The sequence below is a fragment of the Furipterus horrens genome, unplaced genomic scaffold (genome assembly GCF_987537825.1).
Source record: "Furipterus horrens unplaced genomic scaffold, mFurHor1.1.pri manual_scaffold_11, whole genome shotgun sequence".
NCBI lineage: Eukaryota > Metazoa > Chordata > Mammalia > Chiroptera > Furipteridae > Furipterus > Furipterus horrens.
In genome coordinates, this window is record NW_028327181.1 from 75,903,670 (window position 1) to 75,930,428 (window position 26,759).

Here is a 26,759-nt window from a genome sequence, read left to right on the forward strand (position 1 = left end):
TCTCCTGCCCCTGGAACGTGGTGCCTGGGTGTATCCTCCGTTCCCGATTATGTCAAAGTGAAAGAATTGGTGCCCCCTTGCTCCCTGCCACCCACGAGTTCCCTCGGCTCCCTAAACTGCGCACCCCACACCCGGCATTGGAGCGAAGCACCCGCCAGCTGGGGGTGTGCCAGAGTGCCTGCCTTCAGCCACCTCTAAAAATATCTCTCCCCCCCATTCCACCCGGCAGCTGCCACCTCCCTACCCAGTGAGGATCCCCTCCCAGCAGGGCAAGCCCAGAGGTGACTCCAGGTCCCAGCTTCCTCCCTGGCATCACCTCCTGCTAGACAGGACAGGAAGTTCATAGCCCACGGGGGTCTCCAAGAAGCACCAGAGACCCCTGAGTTCTAATCCTGATTCTGAGACTGTGTGGCTCCAGGATGGCAGCTTGACCTCTTTTGGCCTCTGTTTTTCTTATTTGCTGCTGGCAGTGGTGAGATTGGGAGTGCTCTCTGGGGGAGGAAAAGAATTCCAACTTAGTGGCTGAATCTCATTTCTAGTGATTGATACAAGGAGACCCAGTCTTGTTGCTGTGGTATCTCTGGGGTCCTCATCCTCCCCCATACCCATCCCACCCATTTCCTGTGGTTAGCTGTCCCCAAACTGTCCTGTGGGCTCCATCCATCCATTAAGAAGGGAACTGCAAACTTAGGAGTTATACCGAAAAGGGGTCTGTTTACCCCACCCCCACCCCCAGGGGACCCTTCCACCCATTCCCACAGATGTCATCTAGAGCATTTATGTAAAAAGTAGAGGGAAGTGGGGAGGAATCCGGTGATCTGGTGTGGAATCAGGGAGCAAGCACAGCTTTTATCTGGGACTAATTATGGACTCCCTGGCACCCTAAAGAAACCCTTCCCTCCTCTCTCTGTTCTAGCCTGCTGGAGAAGCTCAGAGATCCTGTCCTCCTTTTATTTGAGGAACTCTTTTAGATGACAAAATGATTTGATCATTCAGGACAAAACTGCTAGAGGTGAGTAACTTCTCTGACCATCACTGGAGACAGATTCCAGTGGGGCCAGGGGGTCCCTCTGCTTATTGTGGGACTGGGTGAGGGGTGGGGTGTTACAGTGTGGTTTTCCCCATTTGCAGGGGGGAGAAATCTGGGATGCCTTGCTTTCTGCTTTGGGCACTAAAAGAAACAAAGACAACTTGCCAAATAATGAAAATTTTAACCAATTTCCCTAAATATTATTATTAGTATATGAAAAGAAAGTACCTATGCCTTTTGCTATGAGAAATGAGAATTCGATGATGATTCAAATTAATAGATTAGACTATTCCACCAAATTATGAAAAGGAAAAAAAAAAGGCAAAGGAGACCCTCTTCTATGAGATAAAAGTTAGTCTCTGGATGGCTGCTGGAGACCTTCTGTATCTCCTTGTCTCTAACCCCTCGCTTCTTCATGTGTGTGGCATATGAGCCCATGTCTGTTCCTGTTTGCTTTTACAGTGGGGATGGCATGAGGAGGGACATGTGTTATCAGCCAGGATCCTCCAGATAAGGCCTAGGGACAGCCTTCCCACCCTCCAAAACCTGCCTCCCCTTCTCTCACATCATCTCTTAGACCCTGTCTCTTCTCCATAACCCCTCCCTCTTTTGCCCACTGCCCCATTTAGTTCTGACCACCTCTCCCAATTCCAAGGTTAAAAGTTCTTAGAGAAAATGCTGAGACCCACATCCCATCCTGACCAAAAGGATTTAATGCATATGTGGTCGAAGTGGAGTCAGATGGGGTACCTCAAGATGGAAAGTGATAGAGCCCCTCCCTCTGACCTGTGCCCTGCTCCTGGGATGTCCCAGTCTCTGTTTTGGGAGCAGTAGTTTTTGCCTATTATCCTGGGATGGTCTGAGGAGAGCCTCACCTTGACAAAGTCAGAGGTATTCCTGGTGCTCACCCATGGTCACCACCAGAGGGCAGCAGCCAGCCAGACCTTTGCTCCCTTCCTTGTTTAGTCTGGCTCTAAATACCTTTCCAGATCTGTCCCAGCTGCCTCTGGTCTCTTATTCAACCCCACGGTGGAGGGTGTTGGTGGTGGAGGGGGCTCTGGGGGGCTGTAGGTGGTGCCCTTTTTAGCTGCATTGGTGAAGGCCCCGCAAATTCAAACTTTGTCCCCAAAGCGTCAAACTTTGACCCCAAAGCCACACAGCAAAGTCCAGCAGAAATTTCAATTGGACTCTCCAGTCTGACAGCTGGGCCCCTGAAAGTAGCAGGGAAGCCAGTCCTAGATCACCTGGGGCGCCCAGGGATCTGGGACCCCCGGATGTGGTACAATGAGTCTGAACATCTTCCCCTACCCTTGTGAGGATAGAGGGCAGGCAAGGCTGTGGCCAGGTGCCCATGATCCAGGCTCGGCCCCATGGAAACAGCATGGCTGCTGGCAAGTTATTTAAACCTCACTGAGCCCTTTTCATCTACTGAATTCATGAAACTCTGATGAGCAGTGAGTGAATATGAGAGAGGGTGATTTGTAAACTATACACAAGATTTGTACCATACACAAGAAAGGGGCAATGACAATACTAGAGAAAAAAGCACTGGTCTCGGACTCATCTGGTTTTGAGCTCTGTCTCTGCCATATACAGTGGGTGGGTGACCTTTGAGCAAGTCAGTTAACCTCTCTTCGTCTCCAGCTACATCATCTATAACCTCTCCAGCACCAGAGTGGATTGCTAAGAGGATGCTTAACAAGGGCTTTTTGGTCTGTAAGCGTTCAGCCCATCTGACGGGTTGTTGTCACTGAGCTCCTGGGAGTCGTTCCTGGGGCTCAGAGGAGGGGATAAGGTTGGGTGGCATTAGTGTGGAAACAAAGCCAGCTGACTGGGCACCCTAAACAGACTTTGTGTGGTTGTCAGGAGCTCTGGACGACAGCTAGAGACCAACAGAGTCCCCACAGGTGGCGTTCAGGGTGGTGTGCCAACAATGAGCGGGTGTTTTCCAGTTGCTGGCCTCCGGTGCCTGTCTAGGGTAAGTGGGTCCCTCTAGAGGTTTCAAAGGATGAGGCCTCAGCCTCCATGTTTCCATCATGGGGTGGGAAGAACCTTATCTCGCCTCTTTCAGGCTTGCTTTCACTTCTACTGGGCCTCCACCAACCCCTAGAAGCCTCCATCCCAGTTGAGGGGTCCTGATGCCTTACATCCTCAACTCCAGAGACCCTGGGCCACTGAGACTCCCAGGTGGATGTTTCTGAGACCAGTGGGTGACTCTAGGATGAGGTCTAAAGGACAGTTCTATTGGGGAGGCAGAGAGCCAAGTTCAAAGCTGAGCTTTGAAATGAGGGGCCTGGACTTCTGTTTCACAAGAAATATTAGGGAGTTAGGAAGACACCAGAAGGAGGAGTGGTTTTGTCTGGACTAATAGGGGTGGGAGACTTGGGTTAGGGGGAGAGAGAAAAGCCTTGTGGTAGATATTCTGAAGCTGTGCATGATCTGCTTCCTCACTCTGCTCTGCTATACATACAGCTGCTGGCAGGCAGAGGTGGCAGGGACATACTCCATGTGCTTGCTTTTCTATGTGCCTTCACACTTGTCCTGTTGTCTCCTCTCTCCCCCACCCCCCGTCAATATGACTCTGGCCCAAGGTCTCCACTTCCTGGAGCTCCTTGCCGCCACTCTCTCTTCTGTCCAGTCTGTCTCCTTGCTCCCTCATCATTATGTATTCCTAGCCCCCTCCTTCCCCACTGCTACTTTATATCGCCCCCTGCCCATGCCCCCACTAACTTCTCCTCCACCTATTCAGCCACTACTGCTCTCTTTCCTCTCCCTTACCTGTCCCCCAGGTATGTCGTGGCCTGGCGTGGGAGGCTTCTACCTCCCAAAGCCCCACTGCTTCTGCTGCCCGCTTGCTTCGGACTCTGGCAGGAACCCCACCCGCTGACACGGTCCTCCCGGGGAATTGGCAAGTGACCAGTGATGAGCAATCGGCACAGGGCCCTAAAACTCCCTGGAAAACCTGAGTCTCATCCATGGACCCCTGCCCAGAGCAGTTCCCAAAGAGCCTTCCTGGATCTTGTGCTGTCAATCTACCTATCTAGTTATTCCGAGAGCTAAAATCCAGTTCCCTGGCCAGTGTGGAGACCCAGGCACCTGCTCTCCAGGTCTGAGGTCTGGCACTCATTGTCCACGTGCTTTTGAGCAGACCTATATTAAGTCCCAATGGCCTTAGCAGAAACAGGTACCAAGGAAGCCCTTCTGAACTCAAGAGGGGGATGGTCCTCTGAGGATAAATCCCAGCGCAGTTAACTTAAGAGGTGCCAAGGGGGTGGGCAGGGAGCTGGGGATGGGGTCCGCGGCGTTGCGTGTTCCCCCAGCTTAACCAGCCTTGGGTCCTCCTCAGGTCTTGGATGTGCCAGCACCTCTGGCCGAGGCCTGCTAACCAGCCTCTCCCGGGTCGGCGCCGGCCGCGCCCGCTCTCGCTTGCTCCCTCTTCCTCCTCCTGCTCTTCTCCCCACTGCTCCCAGGACAGCGGGATGGCTGTGCAGGGCGCGCCGCGCTTCCTCCTGACCTTCGACTTTGACGAGACTATCGTGGACGAAAACAGCGATGACTCGATAGTGCGCGCCGCGCCTGGCCAGCGGCTGCCTGAGAGCCTGCGTGCCACCTACCGCGAGGGCTTCTACAACGAGTACATGCAGCGGGTCTTCAAGTACCTGGGCGAGCAGGGCGTGCGGCCGCGGGACCTGCGCGCTGTCTATGAGGCCATCCCCCTGTCGCCGGGCATGGGCGACCTGTTGCAGTTTGTGGCCAAGCAGGGCACCTGCTTCGAGGTGATTCTTATCTCGGATGCCAACACCTTTGGTGTGGAGAGCTCGCTGCGCGCTGCGGGCCACCTCGGCCTGTTCCGCCGCATCTTCAGCAACCCGTCGGCGCCTGACGCGCGGGGGCTGCTGACGCTGAGGCCCTTCCACACGCACAGCTGCGCTCGTTGCCCCGCCAACATGTGCAAGCACAAGGTGCTCAGCGACTACCTGCGCGAGCGGGCCCAAGACGGCGTGCACTTCGAGCGCCTTTTCTACGTGGGCGACGGCGCCAACGACTTCTGCCCCATGGGGCTGCTGGCCAGCGGCGACGTGGCCTTCCCGCGCCGTGGCTATCCCATGCATCGCCTTATCCAGGAGGCGCAGAAGGCCGAGCCCAGCTCATTCCGCGCCAGCGTGGTGCCCTGGGAGACCGCCGCCGAAGTACGCCTCCACCTGCAGCAGGTGCTGAAGACGTGCTGAGATGGCTGCCTGCAGGGGGCGCCCGGACGCAGAGGGATGAGGAGATCGGGAAAGACAACCTGGTTTCATAACTCCCTTTTCCCTTTCGCTTTGGTATGTCCCTCCAGGAATTTCTAGAATTCCAGGCTCGTCCTTTTGGGAGCTGAAGGGGAGAGTTCGGAGCTGTCCTTATCTATGCAGTTAAACTAGCTCGGCTGCCTCCCTCAGATCCACGGCAAATAGTTAAATTCTGGAGTCTGGCTCAACCTGGATGGTGCGTGTACCTGGGAACGCAGCAGCGGTTGCAAAAACCTTGTCCTCCGAATTGGGAGGAAGGGGTTCCTTTGCAGGGGAGAGAAATTGAACTGCTGCCCGGGCCGCATAACCCCCGCCCCGCCCCTTCCCTCAGTCTTAGGTCAAGGAGACTCAGGTCCCGAAATCTTCCCGCATCGGATTCCCGGTGGAGAGATGACGCTCTCCCGCGCTCTCGCTCCCTCGCTCTCCCGATAGCCCCAAGCCTACATCTTGCTTCACCCACCGCTTTCCCACACTACATCCCTTTTCTTGCCTCCCTTCGCCCGCCCACCCTGCCAGCATCCTCAAAGGAAAAAAAAGCCAGAGGGAACAGTCGCCTCCTGGTGGTGGAACGAGGTAGCACGCTGTCCCGCTCGGGTCGGGCCAGCCAGGGACCTCGCAGCTTGCCACGGTGTCCTCGCACTCCAGCCTCGTCTATGCAATGCAAGACCAGGGACTTAACCAAAGTCACCCTCGTGGGCTGGGCCCTTTGCGGCCCCCTCCTCCCGTATGGAACAGAAAGCCATGATGTTTTAAAGCTGAGCCAGCGAAACCCAAGCCCCTCCTCACTCCTTGGTGTTTTAGAGCTATAAAGCAGGTGAAGGGGGAAAAGGTGACTGGGGTCTCTGGCGCCGCAATCTGAGGAGTGAGGGTGAGGCAGTCTCTGCTCTCAGGGAGCCCCACTTAAGTGAGGGAGTTGGTTCCCCACTCTGGCGGAGTGCTCACATGAGAAACCGGGACTGAACGCAGACAAAGTCTGGCCCATCAATGCAAGGACATCAGGGGTCCAGTACAGAGAGGGCAGGCAGTGAGATGGGGGAGATGGGAGAGATACCGCTGCCAAGGCAGGCAGAGGGGGCTCACTAAGTAGCAGAAACCTTAGAACTGAAATGCCTTTCAGTCCCTCTCTGCCCCGCCCTGCCGTCCTGCAGGGTAATCCATCAGGAGTTCATCAGAGTTTTATTCAAAGTTGGCACTGACAGCTGGAGACCCCACCCTCCGTAGAATAGGGGTCCTCTGTGGATGAGATCACCAAACTCCTTGGCTTTCAGTTCTTTCCTGTTTGCAGCAGGCCTCTGGGCACCTCTTCTCTCTCTCAGGTACCCCTTCCCACCACAATGGGGGAAGGTGCAGACACAGCTCAAGAGGCAGGCAAGCCTAGTTCAGCCTTGCTTGACCTTGGAGCTAGCTTTGGCCTGGGGCTCCACGGTCACACAGAGGAAAACCTGTGGTCAGCAGTCCAGAGAGACCCCCAGGCTGTCTGTCAGCAGCTTGGCTTCACATAGTTACCTGGGAAGAATCCAGTCCCCTCCGAGCTGACACCCTCGAACCAGCCATCAGAGTAGCGGCGAGTGATGCAGATAACAGTGCCCTCAGAGAAGGAGAGTTCGTTGTCCTTCTGGCCAGTGTATGGGTACAGTGTCACCACTGCAGGGCAAGAGGAGAGGGTGCTGTGAGACTGCCTGCTGCCCAGCCATGGCAATGCAGGGGCCCACGTGATTCTAGGGGGCAGAGCACCCAGAGGAGAAGGCTACAAATAATGGGCAGGAAGTGCCTTCTCCTGAGCCCTGGGGTCCCTTCCCCAGCTCAGTTAATAATGATACCAGGCCAGCTGCTCTCTTCCCAGCTTGGTTCTGGACAACCCCTGGATGAACATTTGTTCAGTTCTTCAGAAAATGGGTGGGTTGGGGGCAGGACAATAGGCACAGAATGCCTCTGGGGTAGAAGAGTAGGGGGAACCCTGGTGGTGGGATCTGGTCAGGTACCTTTCTCCAAGTATGAAGCAGGGACCCAGCTAGGCTCTTCCAGCCCAAAGTCTGGTGGAGGTGGAGGTAGCAGTTCCAATTCATCTACATCCAGGATTGGAAGAGGGGGCAGGTCTGGAGCTGGGCGAGAAAGCAGAAAGGCTGCCAGTGTGGCACAGGGAACTCCCACCCACCCCAAGAAACTTATACTCAAGAGCAGAGCCCCAGGATCTACCCATTTTATGTAATCTTCCTCCAGCCCTTGCCCAGCCTGGTCCTCCCACAATGCTTCCAGCGCATAGTAGGTGCTCAGTAAACACTGAACCTTTGGACAATGTAGAGTAGTCAGACTCTGCCACTTAGCTGGGTGACCTCAGGGAAAGTCACATAACCTTTCATCCTCAACTTCATCTGTTAAATTGGAATGTGAAGACCCTCTCAGGGTTGTTAAGTTTAAGTGAGAAGGTAGATGAGAAGCTTCGATTCCAAGGCCTGGTATAAAGCAGGTACTAAGTTATGTTAGTTCACTTTCTCTGCCTCCTCTCTCCTGTTACTCTCACTTGGACAAAGTGTTCACTGAGGTGAGCTGGGTTAGATCCAAGAGCTGGGTTAGATCCGAAGGGGTTTCGGAAGGTGAGAGGAGGACCCGAGAGTTGAGCTAGGAGGAGAGGGTAGAGAGCCATACCCGGTGGGGGCAGGGACAGTTCTTCCAGTGGCGGGGGCAGCAGGCAGGTGTCGGAGGCTGGTGGCGGAGGTGGGGCCGTGCAGCTGGGAAGAAGTGGGGCTGGGGGTGCTGCCTGCCCCTTGGTCGCGGAGATCCCACTAACACCTTCGGCGCTGCTGGATATGAGAGAAAGCAAGGCTCAGCTGGTTGGGGATACCAACCCTAGTAGTCACCATGACAACTGTCAGGAGACCCCTCCCAACAACCGCCCCACCCCCGCCGCCCGCTCCGCCCCACAGCCACTCCCAGCTTGGACTTCTGGGGCTCACCCCGCTGAGGCCAGGGAAGAGGCAGATGAGGCTGCGGAGAGTTTGCCGTCGGGCATCGCGGGCAGCTGCACGGGCTCCGGGATCCGGGGCGGTCTCCTTGGGGTGGAGGAAGGGGAATGTGTCCTTGGGCGGGGGATGGGGGGGTAGGAAGGCTTCTGGCGAACAGGGGGCTGGTGCGGGGAGGCGAGGGCAGCCGGCGGAGGAGGAAGTTTGGCGCCGGCGTGGAGACGAGGGTGGGGGGATAGTTTCAGGGTCATGCGGGGCTGCTGTGGGTCTCGGTGAGGCCTCACCCCAAAGTTGCAGAGGCGGGTGTGGCAGGCGCCTTGATGCTCTTTCGAGACAGGGTCCCGGTCCTCGACAGCTGCGTGCTCACATCCTGCGGGGGGCAGGGAGCTGGGCTGACATTGATGGGTACTCCCCAATAGCCCCTTCACCCCACAGAGGAAATGGGGGATGGGGACAAGAACTGAGGGAGTGCGGGCACAGCAAGTTCCCATTTCCACTTCCCAGCCCCCTCTCCCGCCCCGCCCCGCCCCCTTGCTCATTGCCTGGGCACCAAGTCTGCCACCGGCCCCACGGAAACCTCAGCGCACAGACACAGTCTGAAGGCCACTTCCTCTGCGTGGCCTCAGAGGCTGAGTGGGCCCATCATCTCACCCCTCTCAAAGCATCTCAGAGCCCAGCGTGCTGGCCGCTGACTGACAGACCCCCAGCCCCAGCGCGGGGCTGAGGAAGGCGTGGGGAAAGGAGAGGACCACCACACTTAGAAATGTCCCACCTGCGCAGGCCTGTGGAACTGGCTTTGGGGAGTTCAGGGCAGAGAGGAGCAGAAGATTTAGACTAGGGGGTACCAACAACAAGGTGCAACCCACGTGCAACAGAGCAGCTCTCGCAAGAGTAGGCATGTGGGGAATGACACCCTCCGCTGCTACTTCACTGGGGACAAAACAAAGGGGCCTGAACTGAACCGTAAAGCATTTAAGTGTGACAATAGAAAGAACTTAGTGGTGGGGAGGCTTGGTGACTGAAGGAGGGAGTTTCGTTTCTTCTTTTTGGGGAGAAGGTATGTTAAGGATATGGGGGGCGGGGTCACTTAGGTGCAGAGGAGCTTTAATCTAACCTGGAATGTTGGCGTGTGGAGACAGGAATTGATAAAACGGGACAGGGCTGTGTGTCCTCTCCCACCTCTCAGGAGGAGTTGGGCCGAGAAGAAAATGCCAGGGTCATGTTCCCCTGTCTTCACCATGTCCCCTTCGACTGGCTGCACCCCCCTGCCCCTTCTCACCCAGCAGCAGCTCTGAGGTGACATCTCAGTGCTGTGACCTCAAACCTCCAGACAGAGGAAGTCACAGTTCTCATGTGGCTGGGGAGCCATTCTCATGCACACCCTGACAGCCGCCCTTCCTCCTTTTGCCCTTCACACATACCCAGCCCCCACAGCTCAAATGTCACTCTCAGCAGATCATCTGAGTACAGGGTAAAGGCCAGTTGGGGGGGGGGGTGCAGGGGAGATTTTTAAGGAGAAGTGCTCCTCCTTAGGGTGATGGCTTCAGGGAGTGAGAAGAGAACGGGACTGCAGGTTGGGACAAGATCATGGGTGTGGAAGAGAACTGGGGCTCTAGAGAGAAGGAGGCCATGAGGCAGAGAAGGAGGGGTTGTGGAGAAAGAGGAGCATCTGTCTTTACCTTGATCCCATGGCCAATGTCATCCAGGCAACTGAAGTTGATGGGTCTTCTGCAGTAGGGCGTGAGGGGAGGCAGGCTCTCCGGGGCAATGACTTTCTGGTTGGGGGGCAGCCGCTGGACAGTGGCTAAGGTGCCTATTTCCCTCCGGGACACCTTCTCCATATGCATGTTCACCATCTACGTGACAAGATTTGAGGTAACTGGTGGGGGGGTGCTCTACACAGAGCCCTTTCCCCTAAGGGAGCAAGAGGCTAGAGACTTTGGGGTGGGGGGCAGGGACTGTGGGAGGCAGTGAGGTCCAGAGAAAGAATGGGTTTTGCACCCCAAGGTCACAAGGCACTTGGGAAGTGTTGCCAGTGAGCCACTTTGGAGCAACTTCCTGATGGAAGAGAATGTGGGTTATTATTAGCTGAGCAGGCACCAGAGGAAAAGAGAAAACACAGCATCCCTGGGGATGTCAGGAAGAGACTGAAGCACTGGGCTGGCTTGTGAGCAGAGAGGGAAAATGCGGAGGTGGCTGAGAACTGTGGCAGGATCAGCTCTCCCTTTTAAGGGACACATAAGTGAATTGTCTTCCTCCTGAGATGTTCTGTGGAGAAACCTGCAGCACTGAGAGGGCAGGAACTCCCAGGTGCGGGGATAAGAGAAAAAGACACACCCACACTGAACATGGGGGTGCTGTACAGGCCAGGCTGATGTGTAATCGGATCTGTGCATGTGGTTTATGGGCAATTAATTCCTCAGCCAAGGATCCAGGAAGGAAAGAGGAGGGTGTGTGTAATAGGTGGGTGGGGGACACTGTATGGTGGTGGCAGTGCTTCCAGGGCTGAAAATGACCTTGCCACGCGAGCACTCTGGGTCTAGGACATATATTAAGTCGTCGCCTGTGCTTAGATAGAAACAGAATCTATTTTGCCTCTTTCCTAGACTGTGCAGCCACCGGGATTGGTAGAGCCTGCTTTCTACCATGCCGGATAAAATTCAGAGAAAGAAAGAGCTCAGCCTTCAGGGACTACCTGTTCTGATGGGGTAGCAAGACCCAGCACTGAAACACAGACACAGACTTAAGGAGGTTCAAGTCACTTGGGAATCACCAAGCTTCTGTGGTGGGTGGAGTCAGGCATTTGGATGTGGAAAACGGCAGGAAAGAAGTTTTACTGGAAAAAATGTCCAGGTGGGCCTGAAGAGTCGGGAGCTGATGCAGGAAGCCTTTCCACATTCTTTACCTGGTCCAGCGTGCTCATACGGGCTTCCACCTGCCGCAGAGCCACTGCCTGCAGGTCCAGCATGCGCAAAGTGTGCCCGGCCAGGTTGCCGATCTGGTAGGCCACGCTGGCCAGGGCCTGGGTCGTAAAGGCCATGGTCTCCTCCAGCGCCTTCCGCTTGTCTGTGGCCTGAAATACACACGGTCCTGATTGGAGGCCAGCATCTTGCATTGATCCTTTCTTTGCTGGGCAAGTAGAAGGGGAGAAGGTATCGGGAGGGTGGGGTTGAATTGGGAAAAGCAACACCCCTTCAATGTTTGAAGTGGTTTCCATAAGAATGATGGTACCTCAGAGGACATCAGAAAAGCAAATCTGAAGCCCTGGGAAATGGGGGCAAGGGAAGGGAAAGATACTTCTCAAATAGTCAAGTTGAGAATGAACCCTACGACCTTCTTGAGGACCTCTTGAGGGGTCAAGGGTGAAAGGAAAGAGAAACCCAATACTGGCTGGAGGAGATCTCAAACTCAAAACCAACCAAGTAATGTCAGGCCCTTCATCCCAGTCCTTCTATCCAGAATCCTCTGGGAGTGAGTGTGATGAGCTTGTACCTTTAAAAGCTCCCCAGGTGATTCTCACGTTCTTGGTTTAGCTCCATTCTGCAGGTGGGTGTTTGGGGAACAATGATTTGGTCCGTTTTATAGGTAAGGAAATTGAAGCCGGAAGACTGACCTCATTCATTCATTCCCTCCAATAGCTTCCCAGTACATGAGGAATGAAATCCAAACTACTAACCATGGCCTATATAGGACCCCATGCGGCTGGGTACTGTTTTCTCTTCACTCTCAACCCCTACCACTTCCTCTCTCACTCCCCTCCAGCCACACTGGCCATTGGATTTCTGTTTCTCATCAAGTTAAAATTATTTCTACCTCAGGGCCTTTGCACCTGTACTTCTTTCTAGAATCCTTCTTATTATTAAGTCTTTGCTCCTCAGAGACAACTTCCCTCACCACCTTAGGATTTTCCCCAGCCCACTTTTGTATCAACTCTCGAACATATTTACCTTGTTCTTTTGTCTTCAGAGCACTTAGCACTATCAGCAATTATTTATCTATTTACTTAATTATCTATCCCTCCCCCCACCACACACACACACTGAAACGTAAGCACAGTGAGGGCAGGGAAGTTATCTGTTTAATTCTCTATCCCAGTCTGGTATAGTGTCCCCAACACAGACGATAATAAATATGCATTTGTGAGTTAATTAATGGATTCACTGTAAACCCAAATACTTGCTTGACATCTTCCCACTGCATGCCAGGTACTGTGCCAGGGGCTGGGCAGGGTTGCACTGCCAAAGGGCAGACTCAGACCCTTACAAGCCATCCCTCCTGTGGTATTCCTCTCTGGAGCCCCTCCCTGCCTTTCTGTTCCAACACCACCAGGTAGGAGATGCTCATTTGCGTGCAATTTACATTTAATCAGCATATGTAACTAAGTGCCTTGAACAAGCAAAGCAGTCAACCCAGGATGTTAAAACCAGAAAGGATAGCAGGCCTTGTTCTTGTTCAAGACCTGCCTTTAATAAGTGAGGAAATGAAGGCCCAGATAGAACAGTGGCTACTCCTTTGGTCTCTACCCAGATTTCTTACCTCGGCTCTCCTGTACTGTTCCCTCCCTGGACTCGTGAGTGGATGGAATTCGTCACCAGATTTTTCCTATCAGCCTACATAGGAAGAAGGTTTGCTTGGGCCCAGATCTGGGAAGCTAGAGCCTGGATGCCTACTGACCTCTGGCTTTGATGTTAAACCAAAATTAGGTCTGGAGGTCAAGGGTTTGGTATCTATCTTCATAACTGACTGCTTATTTATCATGCAAATTACCCTGCCTGTAAACTTCATGGACCCTAAGGGAGAACTCTGCCGTTGACCCCAGCCTGCCCTTCCTCACTCCCCATGGGTTTCCTGACACCTGGTTGGGGTGAAGGGAGGGAGTGAGGGGCAGCACTGAGGGCCTGGGAACCAGGCCTTGTTAATGAGCAGTTTTGAGAAGTCATCCAAACCCTTCCAGGCATTTGCTCTTCAGACAAAACTCCTAAGAGAGGCCAGGAAAGGTCATTGGTTCTGTGGTCTCCCCATTAGTGTTCTGTGTGAAGGAAGTGGGAGCCCAGGGATTCCAACCTGGGTCAGAGCTTCCTGTGCCCTGGGTATTTTGCAAGGGTTGCTCTGCCTCGCTAGAATTGACTTCTGTGTCTCTCATTCTCCTGATGACTCTGATGATGATGATAATGATGATGATGATGATTATATTAACAGCTACCATTTATCCTGGCCTTTATAAGGGGCAGGCACTGGGCTAAATGCTTCAACGCATTATCACATTTAACCCACGTGAAGAATCAGAGGGAGAAATTTGCCACAGGTCCTATAGTCAGTAGTTGGTAGAGCTGAAAATTGGACTCAGGTCTTTGCAGCCTCGCAAGCTGTTTGCACACTGTGTGCAAGTGAGAAACTACCTGAACATACTCTGAGACGCACAGAAGTTACTGAAGGAATGGAAAGGACTGCTTCCCTCCTTATCGTCGGGAGGGGCGTGCCTGCCAGTGCTGCAAGACTGGAGCTGGTTTACAAGCCTCTCAGCATTTATTCAATCAGAAATTACTCCCTGGGTAGTGTTTGCAACTAAAGGTTTGTTAGGTGGGCTCTGGAGTTAGAGTTATGGGTTTTGAATCCAGAGCTTAGCTTGAAAACCTTGGGAAGTGAGTTAACCTTTCTGAACCTCAACCTCTTGGTTGTGAAGTGGGAGTGCTTCTCACCGCACAGTATTGGGGTGAGGACCAAAGAAGGCAACTCACCTGCTTAAAGTAAGGGGGCAGAGTGTTTTAACTATTATCATTGACTCTCTTTAATCTGCCATTTTCCCATGAGCACTTGCTCCTTTCATTATTATTTGTCAACACTTATTAATCTGGCAGGTTCCTGTGCCTCATCTGACAGTTTGGCCAGAACAGGTTAGAAAAATGTTTTGCTGTGGCCTCTGTGGCTCAGCGGATTGAGTGCTGGCCTGTGAACTGAAAGGTCGCCAGTTCGATTCCCAATCAGGGCACATATCTGGGTTGTGGGTCAGGTCCCCAGTGAGGGTTGTGTGAGAGGCAACCGATTGATGTTTCTCTCCCTCTCGTTCTCTCTCCCTTTCCCTCTCTCTCTAAAAATAAATAAATAAAATCTTTAAAAAAAGAAAAACGAGGTTTTGCCCAAGGGATAACAGGATTAGCCTATAGCCTTTAAGGAGCAGAAGAAACTGTGGACAGAGAGTATAAATAAATTGCCTTTAAGTCATACAGCATGTCAGGGAGACGGGAAGGTGGAGAGCTCAGCTTCAAAAGTCAAGAAGCTGGTGTCCAGCTCTACTATTTCCAAGCGGTATGACCTTAAGCAAGTCCCTTGCCTCCCTGCATCGCTGTTTCCTCATCTATGAAATGGAAATAATAGTATTGTCTCATGAGGCGGTCATCAGGATTAATGAAATAACGGAGGTGCTCAGTCATTATTTTTTCTCATTCCTCTTCCCTTGATCCAGGAATCTACATGCTCAGTCCTGGGACAACAACACAATTTAGAAAACTGCTCTAAAAGGCCACTGTATCCTCATTTTTGGCTGGCAGCCTGCTCCCTCCAGTCATGTTGCTCAGGCCCTGGCCTCGGTGTCAGACCCCGTCTCTGTACCCAGCCTAGTCTGCTGTCTCTCTGCTCTCCCTGGTCCATCTCACGTTCACCGAGGTATTTGGGAAGTCTTTTGAAGGCTCACCTAGAACTAGCCTGATAATGAAATGATGGCACCAACATGTGTGTGTGAGGTCAAGTCTTTGGGCCTGTGGATTTGAGTGCGAGGCTGGAAAGGAGAGGAACCCCGGGTGAGGCCTGATGATAGGATGGAAGAGTGCTGCCTGGACGTCTGAGGCTTTGGGAGAGAGAAGAGGCACGGTGGGGGCTTGTGTAGCAATGAGTCACAGTTAAAGTTTGGGGGACCGAGTGGAAGCTGAGACCTAGAGTGGGAGGATTTCTCGGCCAAAGCACCTGTCAGGATAGCCCCCATGGCCTTGCCCAGGGCCGCTCCAGGGACTGGGGTGTCGGAGCCTGTGCCCGCTCTGCCTACCTTCACATAGTTGTCTTCACAGTAATCAGCGACTCGCAGCAGGGCCTTGTGGTTGTCCCGCAGAGCCTCCCGGCCGGTGGGGATCTCAAACTCCTGCAGCTGCTGCAGCTCCGCCATGGCCCCCAGCCTCTGACGGGCTCCCTGGGGAGCCTCTGGTTTTGTGCCTCACCCTGCCCTTGATTGGTCGCTCTGCCTTCCCTCTCTCTCACTGCTTTTGGTTTCCTCTTCATGAGAGACCCAAACCTGCTTGCAAAGGGCAGGCATGCTCATTCCGGGACAAGAGGAAGTCAGTCCCTGCTCCCTGGGCCTGCGCCCTTCTGTCCCCTGCCCAGAGGAAGGGGGAAGCCAGTACCCCCTTTGGGGGCCCTGCCCCCCAATCCCTCCCAGCAGAGGAAGCCAAGGTTGGGGCGTCTGTGATTACTCCCTCGGCCTGGAGAGGAAACTGTTGGGGAGGGGGGGAGATTACGGAGGAAGGGGGTTGGCTTGCTCTGGGGCAGTGGGGGTGGAGATGGATTTTCCACTCATGGAAGGGGAGGAAAGGACAGAGGGTGGGCGCTTCCTTGGGAAGGCCAGGGATGAGTCACCAAGGGACAGGAGAGCGGAGGGTGGAGAGGATATGGAGACCAGTCACGCTGGGAGCCTGGAGGGTGGCAGAGCAGCAACAAGGGAAAACAGACAATGCAACAGCAAGAGGAATCAGGCTGGACACCAGGAAGATACAGCCAGCAGCCTCCTGAAGTGTTGTCAAGCCTCGGCAGGATTACTACATGCGATGAAGATTTGGCGTACATGCTCTATGCCCGATGGAGGCAGGAGAAGGTGAAATGGACCAAGTGTAGGGTGAGGGACTCAGATTAGACAACAGAAAGGACTTGGCTTTGAGAAGCACCAGGTTCAAGTTCCAGATGAACTGGTTGGGTTTAGGAAGCAACAGCGGACAGAGCACTGAGCTGGCCTCGGGAGGTAGGTGCTCTATTCCTGCATTAACGGGGAGTTGGACTGAATGGCCTCCAGGGTCCTGTCCTGATCTCAGATTCTTAGAGAGCCTGGATCAGGGGAAGTTAAAATGGATCCTGGGCCCCCTCCCCAGCCCTCCTAGCACCCAGCCTGTCACCCCAGAGGCAGGAGAAACAGATGATTGCTCACTGATCATATTGGTATTGGACAAGCATCAGCCCAAGCAGGAGCTCAGTGTCTGTTATCTTGGGTGATCCTGGGAGGAGACCCAAGAGAAAGATGAGGATGTGTGCTCTCTTCTGGGGGAGACCCACACTCAGGGCTCAGAAGGAGGCACAGACTTGCGTGTTAGAGGTGGCCATGGCCCCAAGTGCTAAATGACATAACATCTTATGTGGATACGTCTTTATTGAATGATTGAATGAAGAGTGAGCTGGGAGAACCTTATAAAGGGAAATCATGGGGCTCCAGTTGAGGACACAAAGTCTCCTTGGGTGAGAAAGTTAGGAGCTGATCTAGGACTTGCCTTGCTGGGAAGAAAGCACAGTCTCAGAGGTAGGGGAGAGGAGGGCTTGGGAGAGAAAGCGGGGGAGGAGCATGTAAGGCTGGAGGGTGAGAACTGGGGAAATAGGCTCTAGGCCAGAGGAGTCACTGGAGGAGTGGAGCTCATGCAGGGGCAGGTGTGTGCTCTGGTGGCAGTGAGAGCTGGAGGCTCGGGCCGATGGATAGGCTTAGAACCTTGAGCCTATGATCAGCTTAGGCATCAGAGATTTGGACTTCCAGACCATCTGCTTTATCCAAAGACTTTCAGCTGATGAGGAGCTGGGAGGCTCAAACACCATCTTGTCTGGGCCAGGCAGAAGTGACTTGAAGTGCACGCTCTTTCTTGGAAGGTGAGAGGGGCTAAGGTTGTGCTGAGCTGGGGTCTAGTCTTAGAATTATTGAGGTTAGGCACCAGACAGGCTTTCCAGATACTTGTGTAATAATGATGTTGATGATGATGATAATAGTAATAATAATAAATGTATTGTGTTCATTATGTGCCAGGCAGTGTATTAAAATATTTTATGTGAATTAATTTTTTAGTACTTACAATATTCGTATAAGGTAGATACTACTATTATACCCATTTTACAGATGGGGAAAGTAAGACTCAAGGAGGTTGAGTGACTTGCCTCAGTCCACACAGCTTGGAAGTAGCAGAGCTGGGACCAGAGCCGGAGCCTGACAGGCTCCAGAGCCCTTTTCTTAACCACTAGGTTTCCCCCTCCTGTGACAGGACCCAGAGTTCATACCTGCATAATACATGCAACAATAACTTTGCTTCCCAAATCTGCCTCACTGGAAGAAACTCTTTTTCTCTCCTTTCCCCATGCTCTGATTCCTGTTTCCTCCATAGACAGGTCCTAATTCGAGGGCGGAGATTGTGCCTCCCCCATCAGATTGGGGGCATCTTTACCTCCTGAGCCTAGACTCACGATGGAGCTGGGGTGGGGGAAGATGCAGTGAGCACATGGTGAGCAACGAGGGGCCTGAACTGAGGGGCATGGTGGGGATGATGGTAGAAGTTAAGGCGTAGAGAGAGCAGAGGAGGGGGCTGGGGGAGCCCAGGGTGTTTGCAATTTGGGCCACGAAATCCTTTCCAGGACCAGGTCTCTCCAGAGCAGGATGGCCCAGGAACTCAGTGAGAAAGAGCTATTGAGGATGGAGGTGGAGCAGCTGAAGAAGGAAGTGAAGAACCCAAGAGCTCTGGTGAGCCTCCTCTTCCCTTCCCTGCTCCCTCTTCTCCATCCCTTTCTGTTTTTCATGGAGCTGGGACTTGAAGGAAGAAGCGATGGATAATGGGGTGGTGGGACCTCTCCAGGGCAGTAGAAGGAGCAGCGGGTACCTCCGGGATGGGGTAGGATGTGAAAAGAGGCTGGGGTTTGACCCCATGGAGGTGCTCAGGAGAGAGCCTCTGAGCCTGTCCTGGTCTCTGGACTGGCCTTGGCCCAGCTTCCCTTGCAGGCAAGTCAGGTGTTATGGTTCTGGCCAAGAACGTGACACCCCTCTCACACCTGCCTGTCCCTTTCACCTTTCTCCTCTCTGGCCACTGTCTCCACCCTGTCCAGAAGCCTGTTTCCTTGGGACTGACCAAGTCATGGATGCTGAGCAATAAACAAGGGTTGAAAGTTTGCTTTGCTTTCTTGCAGATTTCCAAGACAGGAAAGGAAATCAAGGTTTATGTGGAGGCCCAAGCAGGAAACGACCCTCTTCTCAAAGGCATCCCTGAAGACAAGAATCCCTTCAAGGAGAAAGGCACTTGTATAATAAGCTGATGGTGCCAGAGCCCCTCACCCTGACTGTCTGGCCCTTCTCAGCCCTGTTCCTCACCCAGAACTAACTGTCCTGGGACACGCAGAGAATCAGTGAATTTCCTCCTTCCCTTAGTCACAGAATGAGTAAAGCTATCTGGCTGCATGCACTGTGAATCCATTTTCCAACCCCACTTTCAACTCTTCTGCCATCATTTCCTCTACCTGCTGAATCCCCGTTGATCCCACTGGGAAACACTCTGCTCTTCCCTAGTTTAGCAACTGACCCCATGAGTGGTGGTGAAACCGGAAAAGCCGGTGTTCATGCTGCCTGTCACCTACCAGACCCAAAAAGCAGAGACAGGGATGGAATCTTTGTGGGCGCTTTATTCAGATGGTCCTCAATCTGAGAAGACAGCAGGTGTGTACCTTAACAGACCATCTTAAATTCCATTATAAACAGGCCCTTTTTATAAGGAGAGAAAAGTGTAGATAAGGGGTTTGGAATTCAGGGAAAAAGTTAATCAGATAAAAGCTGCAGCATTCCTTCATCGGTGTCCTGGGTGTTGTTGGTCTTTGTGTCCTGGGTGAAGGTTGTCTCACCCTGGCATACAATGGCTCAAATACCATCCTGATTGCTTGCAGTCCTCCTAAGACACAAAGGTGGAACTGCTTATGGTCTCCTGGAGTCAAGGTGGGTCATACCTTCAGTTGCTGAAACAACAGCTCTTTACATACATTGATTATTACACTTATTAGCTATCAATTGAAACTAAAATTTTTCTAACATTTGAGTCCCCCATCAGGAGGAATGCTCCTGCCTTCCTGGTCAACCTACATGAATCTGAGTAATTCTCAGGGTTCAAATTCTATATCATCTTTCTTCCACACATTCAGGGAAGACCCCCAGGACGGGATTCCCAGGCCTTAGAAGGAGGGGAGGGGAAGAGGGGAACAGCTGACTGATAAGTTCAGGGCTCAGCTTCGGAAGCTGGCTGAAGCTGAAATCCTTCCTAGTGAATCATACAGCCCAGCGCCCGCTCCCCACTCCTGGCGCCTCCTGGATTTCACCCCTGTGGTCTGGAGGGATGAAGTCTTGTCTGTAGGGCATCTTGGTGCCTTAGGCAGAGTTTGATACCCCACCCATGACCCCAGGGCCTCTGGGAAAGTTAGAGCCCTCTGCTGCACCCTGTTTTATTTGCTGTGAGCCTGAGGCCACGCCCAGCTTTATGGGTGTGTTCCACCTGTGCTGTCACAGAGCTGTTATAAAGGGCCTCCTGCTTAGAAGGGCCCTGTGCTCGGTTTAACACTCTGCTGTAGCCATCTTCAAATTCTTTTTTTTTTTAAAGATTTTATTTATTTATTTTTAGAGAGAGGGAGAAGAAGGGAGAAAGAGAGGGAGAGAAACATCGATGTGTGGTTGCCTCTCACGTGCCCCCAACTGGGAACCTGGCCCACAACCCAAGCATGTGCCCTGACTAGCAATCGAACCAGCAACCTTTCAGTTCACAGGCCAGCATTCAATCCACTGAGCCACACCGGCCAGGGTGCCACCTTGAAATTCTTAATAATTTTTGGACAGAGGCCTCACATTTTCCTTTCGTACTGGGCCCCACCCCTTCTGTATCTGGTCCTGAGTAGGGAGACAGGGTCCGGGGTCTGGTGGAGGGGGTGTGAGGCTTATCTAGGAGCAGGATTTAAGGTGGGGTTCAAAATAGCACCAAAACCATCCTACTCCCTCCCCTCCTCCACCATTTCTGAAGCTGGGGTAGAGAAGACAACTCTGCAGTCCCCTTGTCCCCTCTGATTTTCCTGTTCTCTAGAAGACCACAAAAATGGATAATGTAGGCGACTTATCACCTGTTAGCATCAGAGCTGAAGAAACAGAAACCAAGGAAGCCAGCCAGGAGAAGAGAGAGGCAAAGAAGCGCAGTCACTTGCCCCTCCCTGCCCTCTCCCCCATCCCATCTAATCAGGCAAATACCTGAGATCCTATCTTCGACATCTCCCCCACATTTGCCTGTTTATCCCTTTGCTCCCTCTGCCAAACCATTAGTTAGACTCATAGTCTCCCACCCTATGACTCACGGCCTGCTGGGAAACACCCCTTCTACCTGGCCTGCCTTCGCCTCACACTGCACTTGGCTGCTTGTGTATTCTCTCCGGTTCCCTTGCTCAGAAACCTTCTTGACACTCACTCCCTGTAAGACCAAGTCAAGACTTCTGGGTTTAATAAAATAATGTTGAATGTCATTGTAATTGAAAGAAGAAAAAATAAAGACTTCGGAGTTTAGCACCAAGGCCCTTCCCACATCAATGGCGCATGCCCTGCTTAACTTACCTCTGGGCCTCAGCTCTCCCCACGGCTCACCTCACCTGCCCCCAGGACTCCAGCTGAAACACCTTATCATGACTCCACTTCTTTATTTAGCTAATTCATTTAGTCACAACTCAGTTTAAACATCACTTCTAGTAAGCTTTCCCTGACTCTATCCTTGGTGACTGGGTGACTAGGTCATTCAAAATCAGGTGGCTCGGAATTCAAGAGGTGCAAAAAGGTACACGTTGAACAGTCCTTCCCTCCTTTCCTCCCCCTAGTATCCTCCCTGGAGAGATGTATGTTACCCGTTTCTCAGATAACCTTTAGGAGCTGTTTTATGCATATACAAGCCAATATATACAAACGTTCTCCCCCTTTTTTACATAAATGGTAGCACTTACATGCTGTTCTGAGCTGTTGTCTGGATTTTCTTAACGTTGGATTTCACTTACCTTTGTGTCCACAAACACTCCTGAGCCTATTGCTTCTCCTTTTACACTCTACTTTAGTCTTCAATTTATCAGTCGAGAGTTCAAGCCCTTTGAGGGCAGGGGTGAAGTCTTTGATGTTTGTGTTTCCAGCTTCTAGAACATGGTAGGTGTTCAACAAATGGGTGGGTGTTAAATGCCTCTACCTGTTTTATCACTTGTAGGCTTACTACGTGAGAGGCATTGGGGTAAGTGTTACATGTACATTATCTGATGTATAAAGAAGATAATGAATGGACAACCCTAGGAATCTAGCGTAAGGGATATGCCTGGTGCTCTGCCCTCTGCTGGTGGTTCTGGCCAGGTACAACAAACTGCCGGCGCCATCTTCTGGAAAATGCTGTTCCTGGGGTCCCTTCAAGGGAATAAAACCGCTAGAAGGGTCTCTTCAGACTGGTGGCCAGAAGGAGAGGGAAGTAGTACCCTGAGCTATGAGGGATGGAAAGAGAAGGAAACGTGGAGGGGGTTTCAGAGAAGCTGGAGCTAGGAGGGGAGGGATGGTGATGAGCTCATAAGTATTTTACTAAATGTGAGTTAAGTACCATTAGTGTTATGAAGTCCATTTAGATTATAACCAACTTTTAAAAAATAATAAAAATATGACTGTACTGTTACACGTCGTAAAAGTGAATATTGTTTCTTAAACTTTTGTTTCAGTTTTTTTTGTGTGTGTGTACTGGTTTGTGATGTAAAACAGATATCTTAGGGAGGATCTTGGTAGAAACAAACCAACCAACAAAAAATGGTGAAAGCCACTGGAGAAGTGATGAGAAAGGTCCTGAGTGGGTGTGAGAAAAATCCTGAGTGGGTGTGAGGCTCACAGCAGAATCAAACCTCAGGGCAGAAAGCAAGGCCACTTTTGTGGAGCCCCACTTCCATCTCAGTGGAGAGATCTTCCTACACCTGCAAGTGACAAAGAACTTGGAGCCCCCCCAGGAGACTTGCAGGTATCAGAAACTGAGAATTTCTCAAGTCTGTTCTATTGATGGACAGCTCAAGCTGTTAGGGAGTTTTTCCTACTTGGCTCTCTGACATCCACCCACGAGTTCTCCTTCTCTGCCTCTGTTGGAACCTCTAAGTTCATTTTCTTTTCTCAAGAAGTTGAGCTTCCTTAGTCTTCTGGTTGTCTTTCTAGCAGTTACCATTATTGAGCCTACTGTGGATCAGATGCAGAGAAAAAGAACTTTTCAATTACCATTTTACTAATTCTTGCAACACTGCTATGCAAAAGGCACCATTATTGTCCTTTTACAGATGAGGCTCAGAATATTTACTTTTAATTTTTTCCAGCCTTATTGAAATATAATTGACACATAACATTGTATAAACTTAAACTGTACAACAGTTTAAATTGCAAAATTTAATTAATATATATTGCAAAATGATTACCACAAGTTTACTTATCACATCCATAACCTCACATTGAAAATGTTACTTTACAATTTCTGAACATTTAAATTGCTTACCCAAATGCACCCAGACAGGAGGAAATTTACCAGTGACTTTATGTGATGCTCAGAATGGAACCTGATCCTCCAAATGCATTAGGCTGGCTCAGAGTAAAGGATCTTTATCCTGAGTCCCTCTCTGTGGACAACATTGTCATTCTGGTGAGTGTGCAGTGGCAGCTCATTGAGCTTTAAAAAAAATTTTTTATTTCATTGATTATTCTGTTACAGTTGTCCCAATATTTTTCCCTTTGCTCCCCTCTGCCCAGTACGCCCCTTCCCTCTAGCAGTCCCACCCCTCTTAGTTCATGTCCATGGGTCATGCCTGTATGTTCTTTGGCTTCTCCCTTTCCTATACTATTCTTAACATCCCCCTGTCTGTTTTGTTCCTGCCAATTGTGCTTCTTAATCCCTGCACCTTTCCCCCATTCCTCTCCCTCTCCCCTCCCAGCTGATAACCCTCCAGATGATCCCCATACTTATGATTCTGTTCCTATTCTGGTTGTTTGCTTAGTTTGTTTTGTTTTTATTTTTTAGATTCTGTTGTTGATAGTTCTGAGTTTGTTGTCATTTTTATTGAGCTTTTAATTTGCATCTTTTTGATGACTAATGGTGTTTTGCATCTTTTAATATGCTTAATTATTTTTAATTTCCTTGTGTGTGTGTGTGTGTGTGTGTGTGTGTGTGTGTGAGGTGCCATTTCAAGTCTTTTGCTGTTTTTCCCTAGGTTGTTTGTCTTTAATTGACTTTTAGGAGTTCTTCATATAATCTAGATTACAAATTCTTTGTCAGTTATGCATTTCAAATACCTTTTCTTATTCTGTGGCTTACCTTTCACTTTCTTGTTGAGGTCTTTGAGGAGAAGAACATAGAATATCATATTAATATGATGCCATATATCAAACTTTTAGGGCATTCTGTGTCTTGTTTAAGATTTTCCCTACCCTGAGGTCATGAAAATATTCTCCTATGTTGTCTTCCAGAGCTTTATTGCTTTTCCTTTCAAAGGCCTACAGTTCACATGGAATTTATTGCTCTGCTTAGTGTAAGTTGGGAGGAATTTGATTTCATATTTTTCCATATGACATCCATTGTCCCAGAATAACTTGCTGAAAACTAGGCCCTTTGCCCCACTGCCCTGTTGTGCTACCTTTGTCATAAATCACTTGTCCAAGTATGTGCCAGGCTGCATCTGGGCTCTCTATTCTGCTCCGTTGGTATGTTTGCACCAGTATCCCTGCACCATCATCATACTACCTCAATTCCTATAGTTTATAGTTGATAATGAGCTTTAATATCTGGTAGAGCAAGTCTTCCCACCTCTTATGCCTAGGTACTTTTGAGGGTAGGATGGCTCATACACACAAATCCATTCAAACTTTGAAAGAATGTGCGGGACGGGGTAGAGTGGAGAGAGGGGCACTCAAGGGAGAGATTCAGAGCAGTCCTAGGATCCTCTCTGTTACTATGGCATCTTCCCAAGGGGCGGGAACTATAACCACCATGTCTGCCAATCACCCTTTAGGGAGATCACAAATGCGTCAGTGGGTTCTCTCCTCGCTTTATCCCAGAGGGACAGACAGCTCTCAAAACCCAGAAGCCAATCCAAAGAAGACAGCACTCCATGCATGTTTTTTCCCTGCTACTTCAGAGGTACACCCTCTCCTGCAAATCATGTGCGCCTGGTCAGCACCCGAAACGCGGATTTAGGACAGACTTGCCAATATAGAGATTCGTTCAACGATGCTGGTGAACCATATAGAGATTCCTACCCTCTGCTTAGGAGAAATAGTGCGTCATATTATGAGAAACCGACAGGAGATATACCCTGACACGCTGAGACAGATTGAAGAACAGATAACTTAATTAAGAATAACCCCCTCCCCACCATTTGGGGCGTGTGAGAGAGGCAACCGATCCATGTTTCTCTCTCACTTCGATGTTTCTCTCCCTCTCTTTCTTCCTCCCTTCCCCTCTCTCTAGAATCAATTAAAAAATTTCTTAAAAAGGAAGACATTGTACAGAATAGTAGTCAATAATGTTGTAATAACTATGTATGTATGGCAATATCAAGGGGAACACTTTGTAAAATATGATTGTCTAACCATTATGTTGTCTACCTGAAACTAATACCAAAATTAATATTGAATGTAAACTTTAATTGAAAAAAAATTTAAAGAATCTTTAAAAAAAGAAAAACACAGAAATCACTGTACTTCCTCAATACCACACAACCAAAACAGACACACACACTTCAGTATCTGACCGACTCACAGATAGACTGACCTCCAAACACCCTCTTCCCCAGCCAGTCATTCCTTCGCGCTCCCCTTGGCTCGATAGGGTGAGCTCGTCCTGGTTTATACAACACAACAGAAATGTATCGCATTCTGCACACTAGCCCACAGGAAGGGTTCCCGACAGCTTTAAGGGGGTGGGCTTTCCCAGTCCCGAAGACTGCCGCTGTTGCCCGCCCGAAACAGGGTCCCAGGTGCCCTTCAGGTTCCTCCGGCTGTTCTCTCCAGGATAAAGTCCCGCCGACAGCTCTATTATTTCCGCCCAGACTCGTACGCATGCGCACTGCGAACCATGGGCCTGCCCTGAAATGAAAGCGTCTTGAGAGAAGAGGAGGGACCCTAAACTGCAGTCCGGCAGGTCGCAGGGGCAACGGCACAGTTCAAGGTGGCCGCTGCCGCCATTGGTTCCCAAAACAGGAATTACAAAAACAAAAAGCATTTGGAGAGGTCCCACCGAGATTTGAACTCGGATCGCTGGATTCAAAGTCCAGAGTGCTAACCATTACACCATGGGACCTGCTGGCTGCTTTAGGCGACCGGGAGTCCTCTCAAACCATATAGCAAGAGGGACGAATTGTTCTTCAAGATTGTTGGCTAATGTCGGCTCCACCTAGCCTGAGCGCTAGGCGCGAGACAGCACGGGCAGGCGGAAGCGAAAAGCGAGGGCTTTAGCGTGCCTGACGTTTCTGGTCTCTGGGTGGTATCTCTTGCTTCCCCTCTTCCTGCTGTCCTCCCGGGGTCCTGCGCCGCGTGTCCCGGGAATCCCGGAGGGCGGCAAGTGTGCGAGGGCGCTCTCAGGTGGGCGGGGCCGGTGATGCTGGGCTGGCTGGAGGCCAAGGTCGGCTCTAGTTCCCGACGTTCCCAGCAGGAAACTCGGTGCCCACGTCCTGGGCTTCGTACTTGTTTATTTATTTACAAACGAGTGTTCTGATGGGAATATTTTGGCCGAGCGGGGAGGCAAGCGGACTGGCACGTTAGTGGATCACGGTTCAAGGCCCGAGCGCGCCAGGCGTGAATTTCTGGTTAGGGAGTGCATCCCAACTGATGCCTGGGGTTTCACGTGGCTGGAAGCAGCAGAGTTCTGCACGGGAGGTTTCACTTCCAGTTCCGTGTTCAACTTTCAAAGCTACTTGGGAGGTGGTTCCTTTTGGCATGTATGTTACAATCAGATCGGTGAAAGAGACGGTCCCTTTTGGACTTTCTCATTAGTTTTAGTAAAGCATAAATGGATAATGTTCCTTCACATCAGTCGCACGACAGATAAAATTTTATATGCCATTTGACTCAGCAATTTCACAGTTGGAACTTTATGTAAAGAACTACTGGGACAAGTGCCAAGTGTTCAAAATGGTCTCAGCTGTGCTGTTATAACAGTACAGAATAGACACTAAATCTCCATTAAGTGAAAATCGATTAGACAAATATTGACTATACGATACTGTGCAGGAATTTAAGGGATAAGTTATTATATTAACATGAAAAGATATAACAGGTCTAAACAAAAACATCTACTTACCAAATAGTATGAATAATAAAAATCCCATTATTAAAACAGGAAAGCCGTGTGCCTATGTAACAAACATTTGCCATTTATTTGCTTTGTGACATATGACTCCCTTTCTTGAGGCATCCAACTTTGT

General features: G+C 50.9%; 3 protein-coding genes and 1 non-coding gene across 11 annotated transcripts; 2 read left to right on the top strand and 2 right to left on the bottom strand.

Moving 5' to 3' along the window:
- The first annotated feature begins 948 nt into the window (after positions 1–948).
- PHOSPHO1 (phosphoethanolamine/phosphocholine phosphatase 1) lies at positions 949–5,919 on the top strand. 3 transcript variants are annotated; one of them, XM_090292248.1, is made up of 2 exons: positions 949–1,012; positions 4,377–5,919. In XM_090292248.1, the coding sequence occupies exon 2, from the start codon at positions 4,384–4,386 to the stop codon at positions 5,257–5,259; it is 876 nt and encodes a 291-aa protein (XP_090148374.1). In that variant the 5' UTR covers positions 949–1,012; positions 4,377–4,383; the 3' UTR covers positions 5,260–5,919. The 3 variants fall into 3 exon arrangements, with proteins under 3 accessions (XP_090148374.1, XP_090148373.1, XP_090148375.1); XM_090292247.1 differs by lacking the exon at positions 949–1,012 and adding an exon at positions 2,946–3,008; XM_090292249.1 differs by lacking the exon at positions 949–1,012 and adding an exon at positions 2,950–3,008 and having other exon boundaries at positions 4,501–5,919.
- Positions 955–18,760, top strand: GNGT2 (G protein subunit gamma transducin 2). Of its 4 annotated transcripts, none has more exons than XM_090292252.1 (3): positions 955–1,012; positions 17,919–18,024; positions 18,465–18,760. In XM_090292252.1, exons 2-3 carry the CDS (start codon positions 17,941–17,943, stop codon positions 18,588–18,590), a joined length of 210 nt encoding a protein of 69 aa, XP_090148378.1. In that variant the 5' UTR covers positions 955–1,012; positions 17,919–17,940; the 3' UTR covers positions 18,591–18,760. The 4 variants fall into 4 exon arrangements, with proteins under 4 accessions (XP_090148378.1, XP_090148379.1, XP_090148380.1 ...); XM_090292253.1 differs by lacking the exon at positions 955–1,012 and adding an exon at positions 2,952–3,008; XM_090292254.1 differs by lacking the exon at positions 955–1,012 and adding an exon at positions 15,858–16,278.
- ABI3 (ABI family member 3) lies at positions 6,480–15,751 on the bottom strand. 3 transcript variants are annotated; one of them, XM_090292245.1, is made up of 8 exons: positions 15,316–15,751; positions 11,182–11,349; positions 9,956–10,132; positions 8,561–8,646; positions 8,271–8,366; positions 7,963–8,117; positions 7,299–7,418; positions 6,480–6,960 (listed from the first exon to the last, which is right to left on the bottom strand). In XM_090292245.1, the coding sequence occupies exons 1-8, from the start codon at positions 15,430–15,432 to the stop codon at positions 6,797–6,799; spliced, it is 1,083 nt and encodes a 360-aa protein (XP_090148371.1). In that variant the 5' UTR covers positions 15,433–15,751; the 3' UTR covers positions 6,480–6,796. The 3 variants fall into 3 exon arrangements, with proteins under 3 accessions (XP_090148371.1, XP_090148370.1, XP_090148372.1); XM_090292244.1 differs by lacking the exon at positions 15,316–15,751 and having other exon boundaries at positions 7,963–8,114; positions 11,182–11,406; XM_090292246.1 differs by lacking the exon at positions 6,480–6,960 and having other exon boundaries at positions 7,291–7,412; positions 7,924–8,117.
- Positions 18,761–25,564: 6,804 nt separating the features above from the next.
- TRNAQ-UUG (transfer RNA glutamine (anticodon UUG)) lies at positions 25,565–25,636 on the bottom strand. The gene has a single exon. It is a non-coding gene; the product is annotated as a tRNA-Gln (tRNA).
- Between the last annotated feature and the right edge of the window lie 1,123 nt (positions 25,637–26,759).

Bases quoted from the DNA above. Each gene is read 5' to 3' on its own strand.
- PHOSPHO1 (XM_090292248.1), top strand. From the start codon at position 4,384: ATGTGCCAGCACCTCTGGCCGAGGCCTGCTAACCAGCCTCTCCCGGGT.
- ABI3 (XM_090292245.1), bottom strand. From the start codon at position 15,432: ATGGCGGAGCTGCAGCAGCTGCAGGAGTTTGAGATCCCCACCGGCCGG. The intron at 10,133-11,181 runs GTAAAGAATGTG...CTTGTCACGTAG, and splicing joins GTATGAGCACGCTGGACCAG to ATGGTGAACATGCATATGGA. The intron at 8,118-8,270 runs GTGAGCCCCAGA...TCTCATATCCAG, and splicing joins TCTTCCCTGGCCTCAGCGGG to CAGCGCCGAAGGTGTTAGTG.
- GNGT2 (XM_090292251.1), top strand. From the start codon at position 17,020: ATGATCAGCTTAGGCATCAGAGATTTGGACTTCCAGACCATCTGCTTT. The intron at 17,166-17,918 runs GTGAGAGGGGCT...AATCCTTTCCAG, and splicing joins TGCACGCTCTTTCTTGGAAG to GACCAGGTCTCTCCAGAGCA. The intron at 18,025-18,464 runs GTGAGCCTCCTC...GCTTTCTTGCAG, and splicing joins TGAAGAACCCAAGAGCTCTG to ATTTCCAAGACAGGAAAGGA.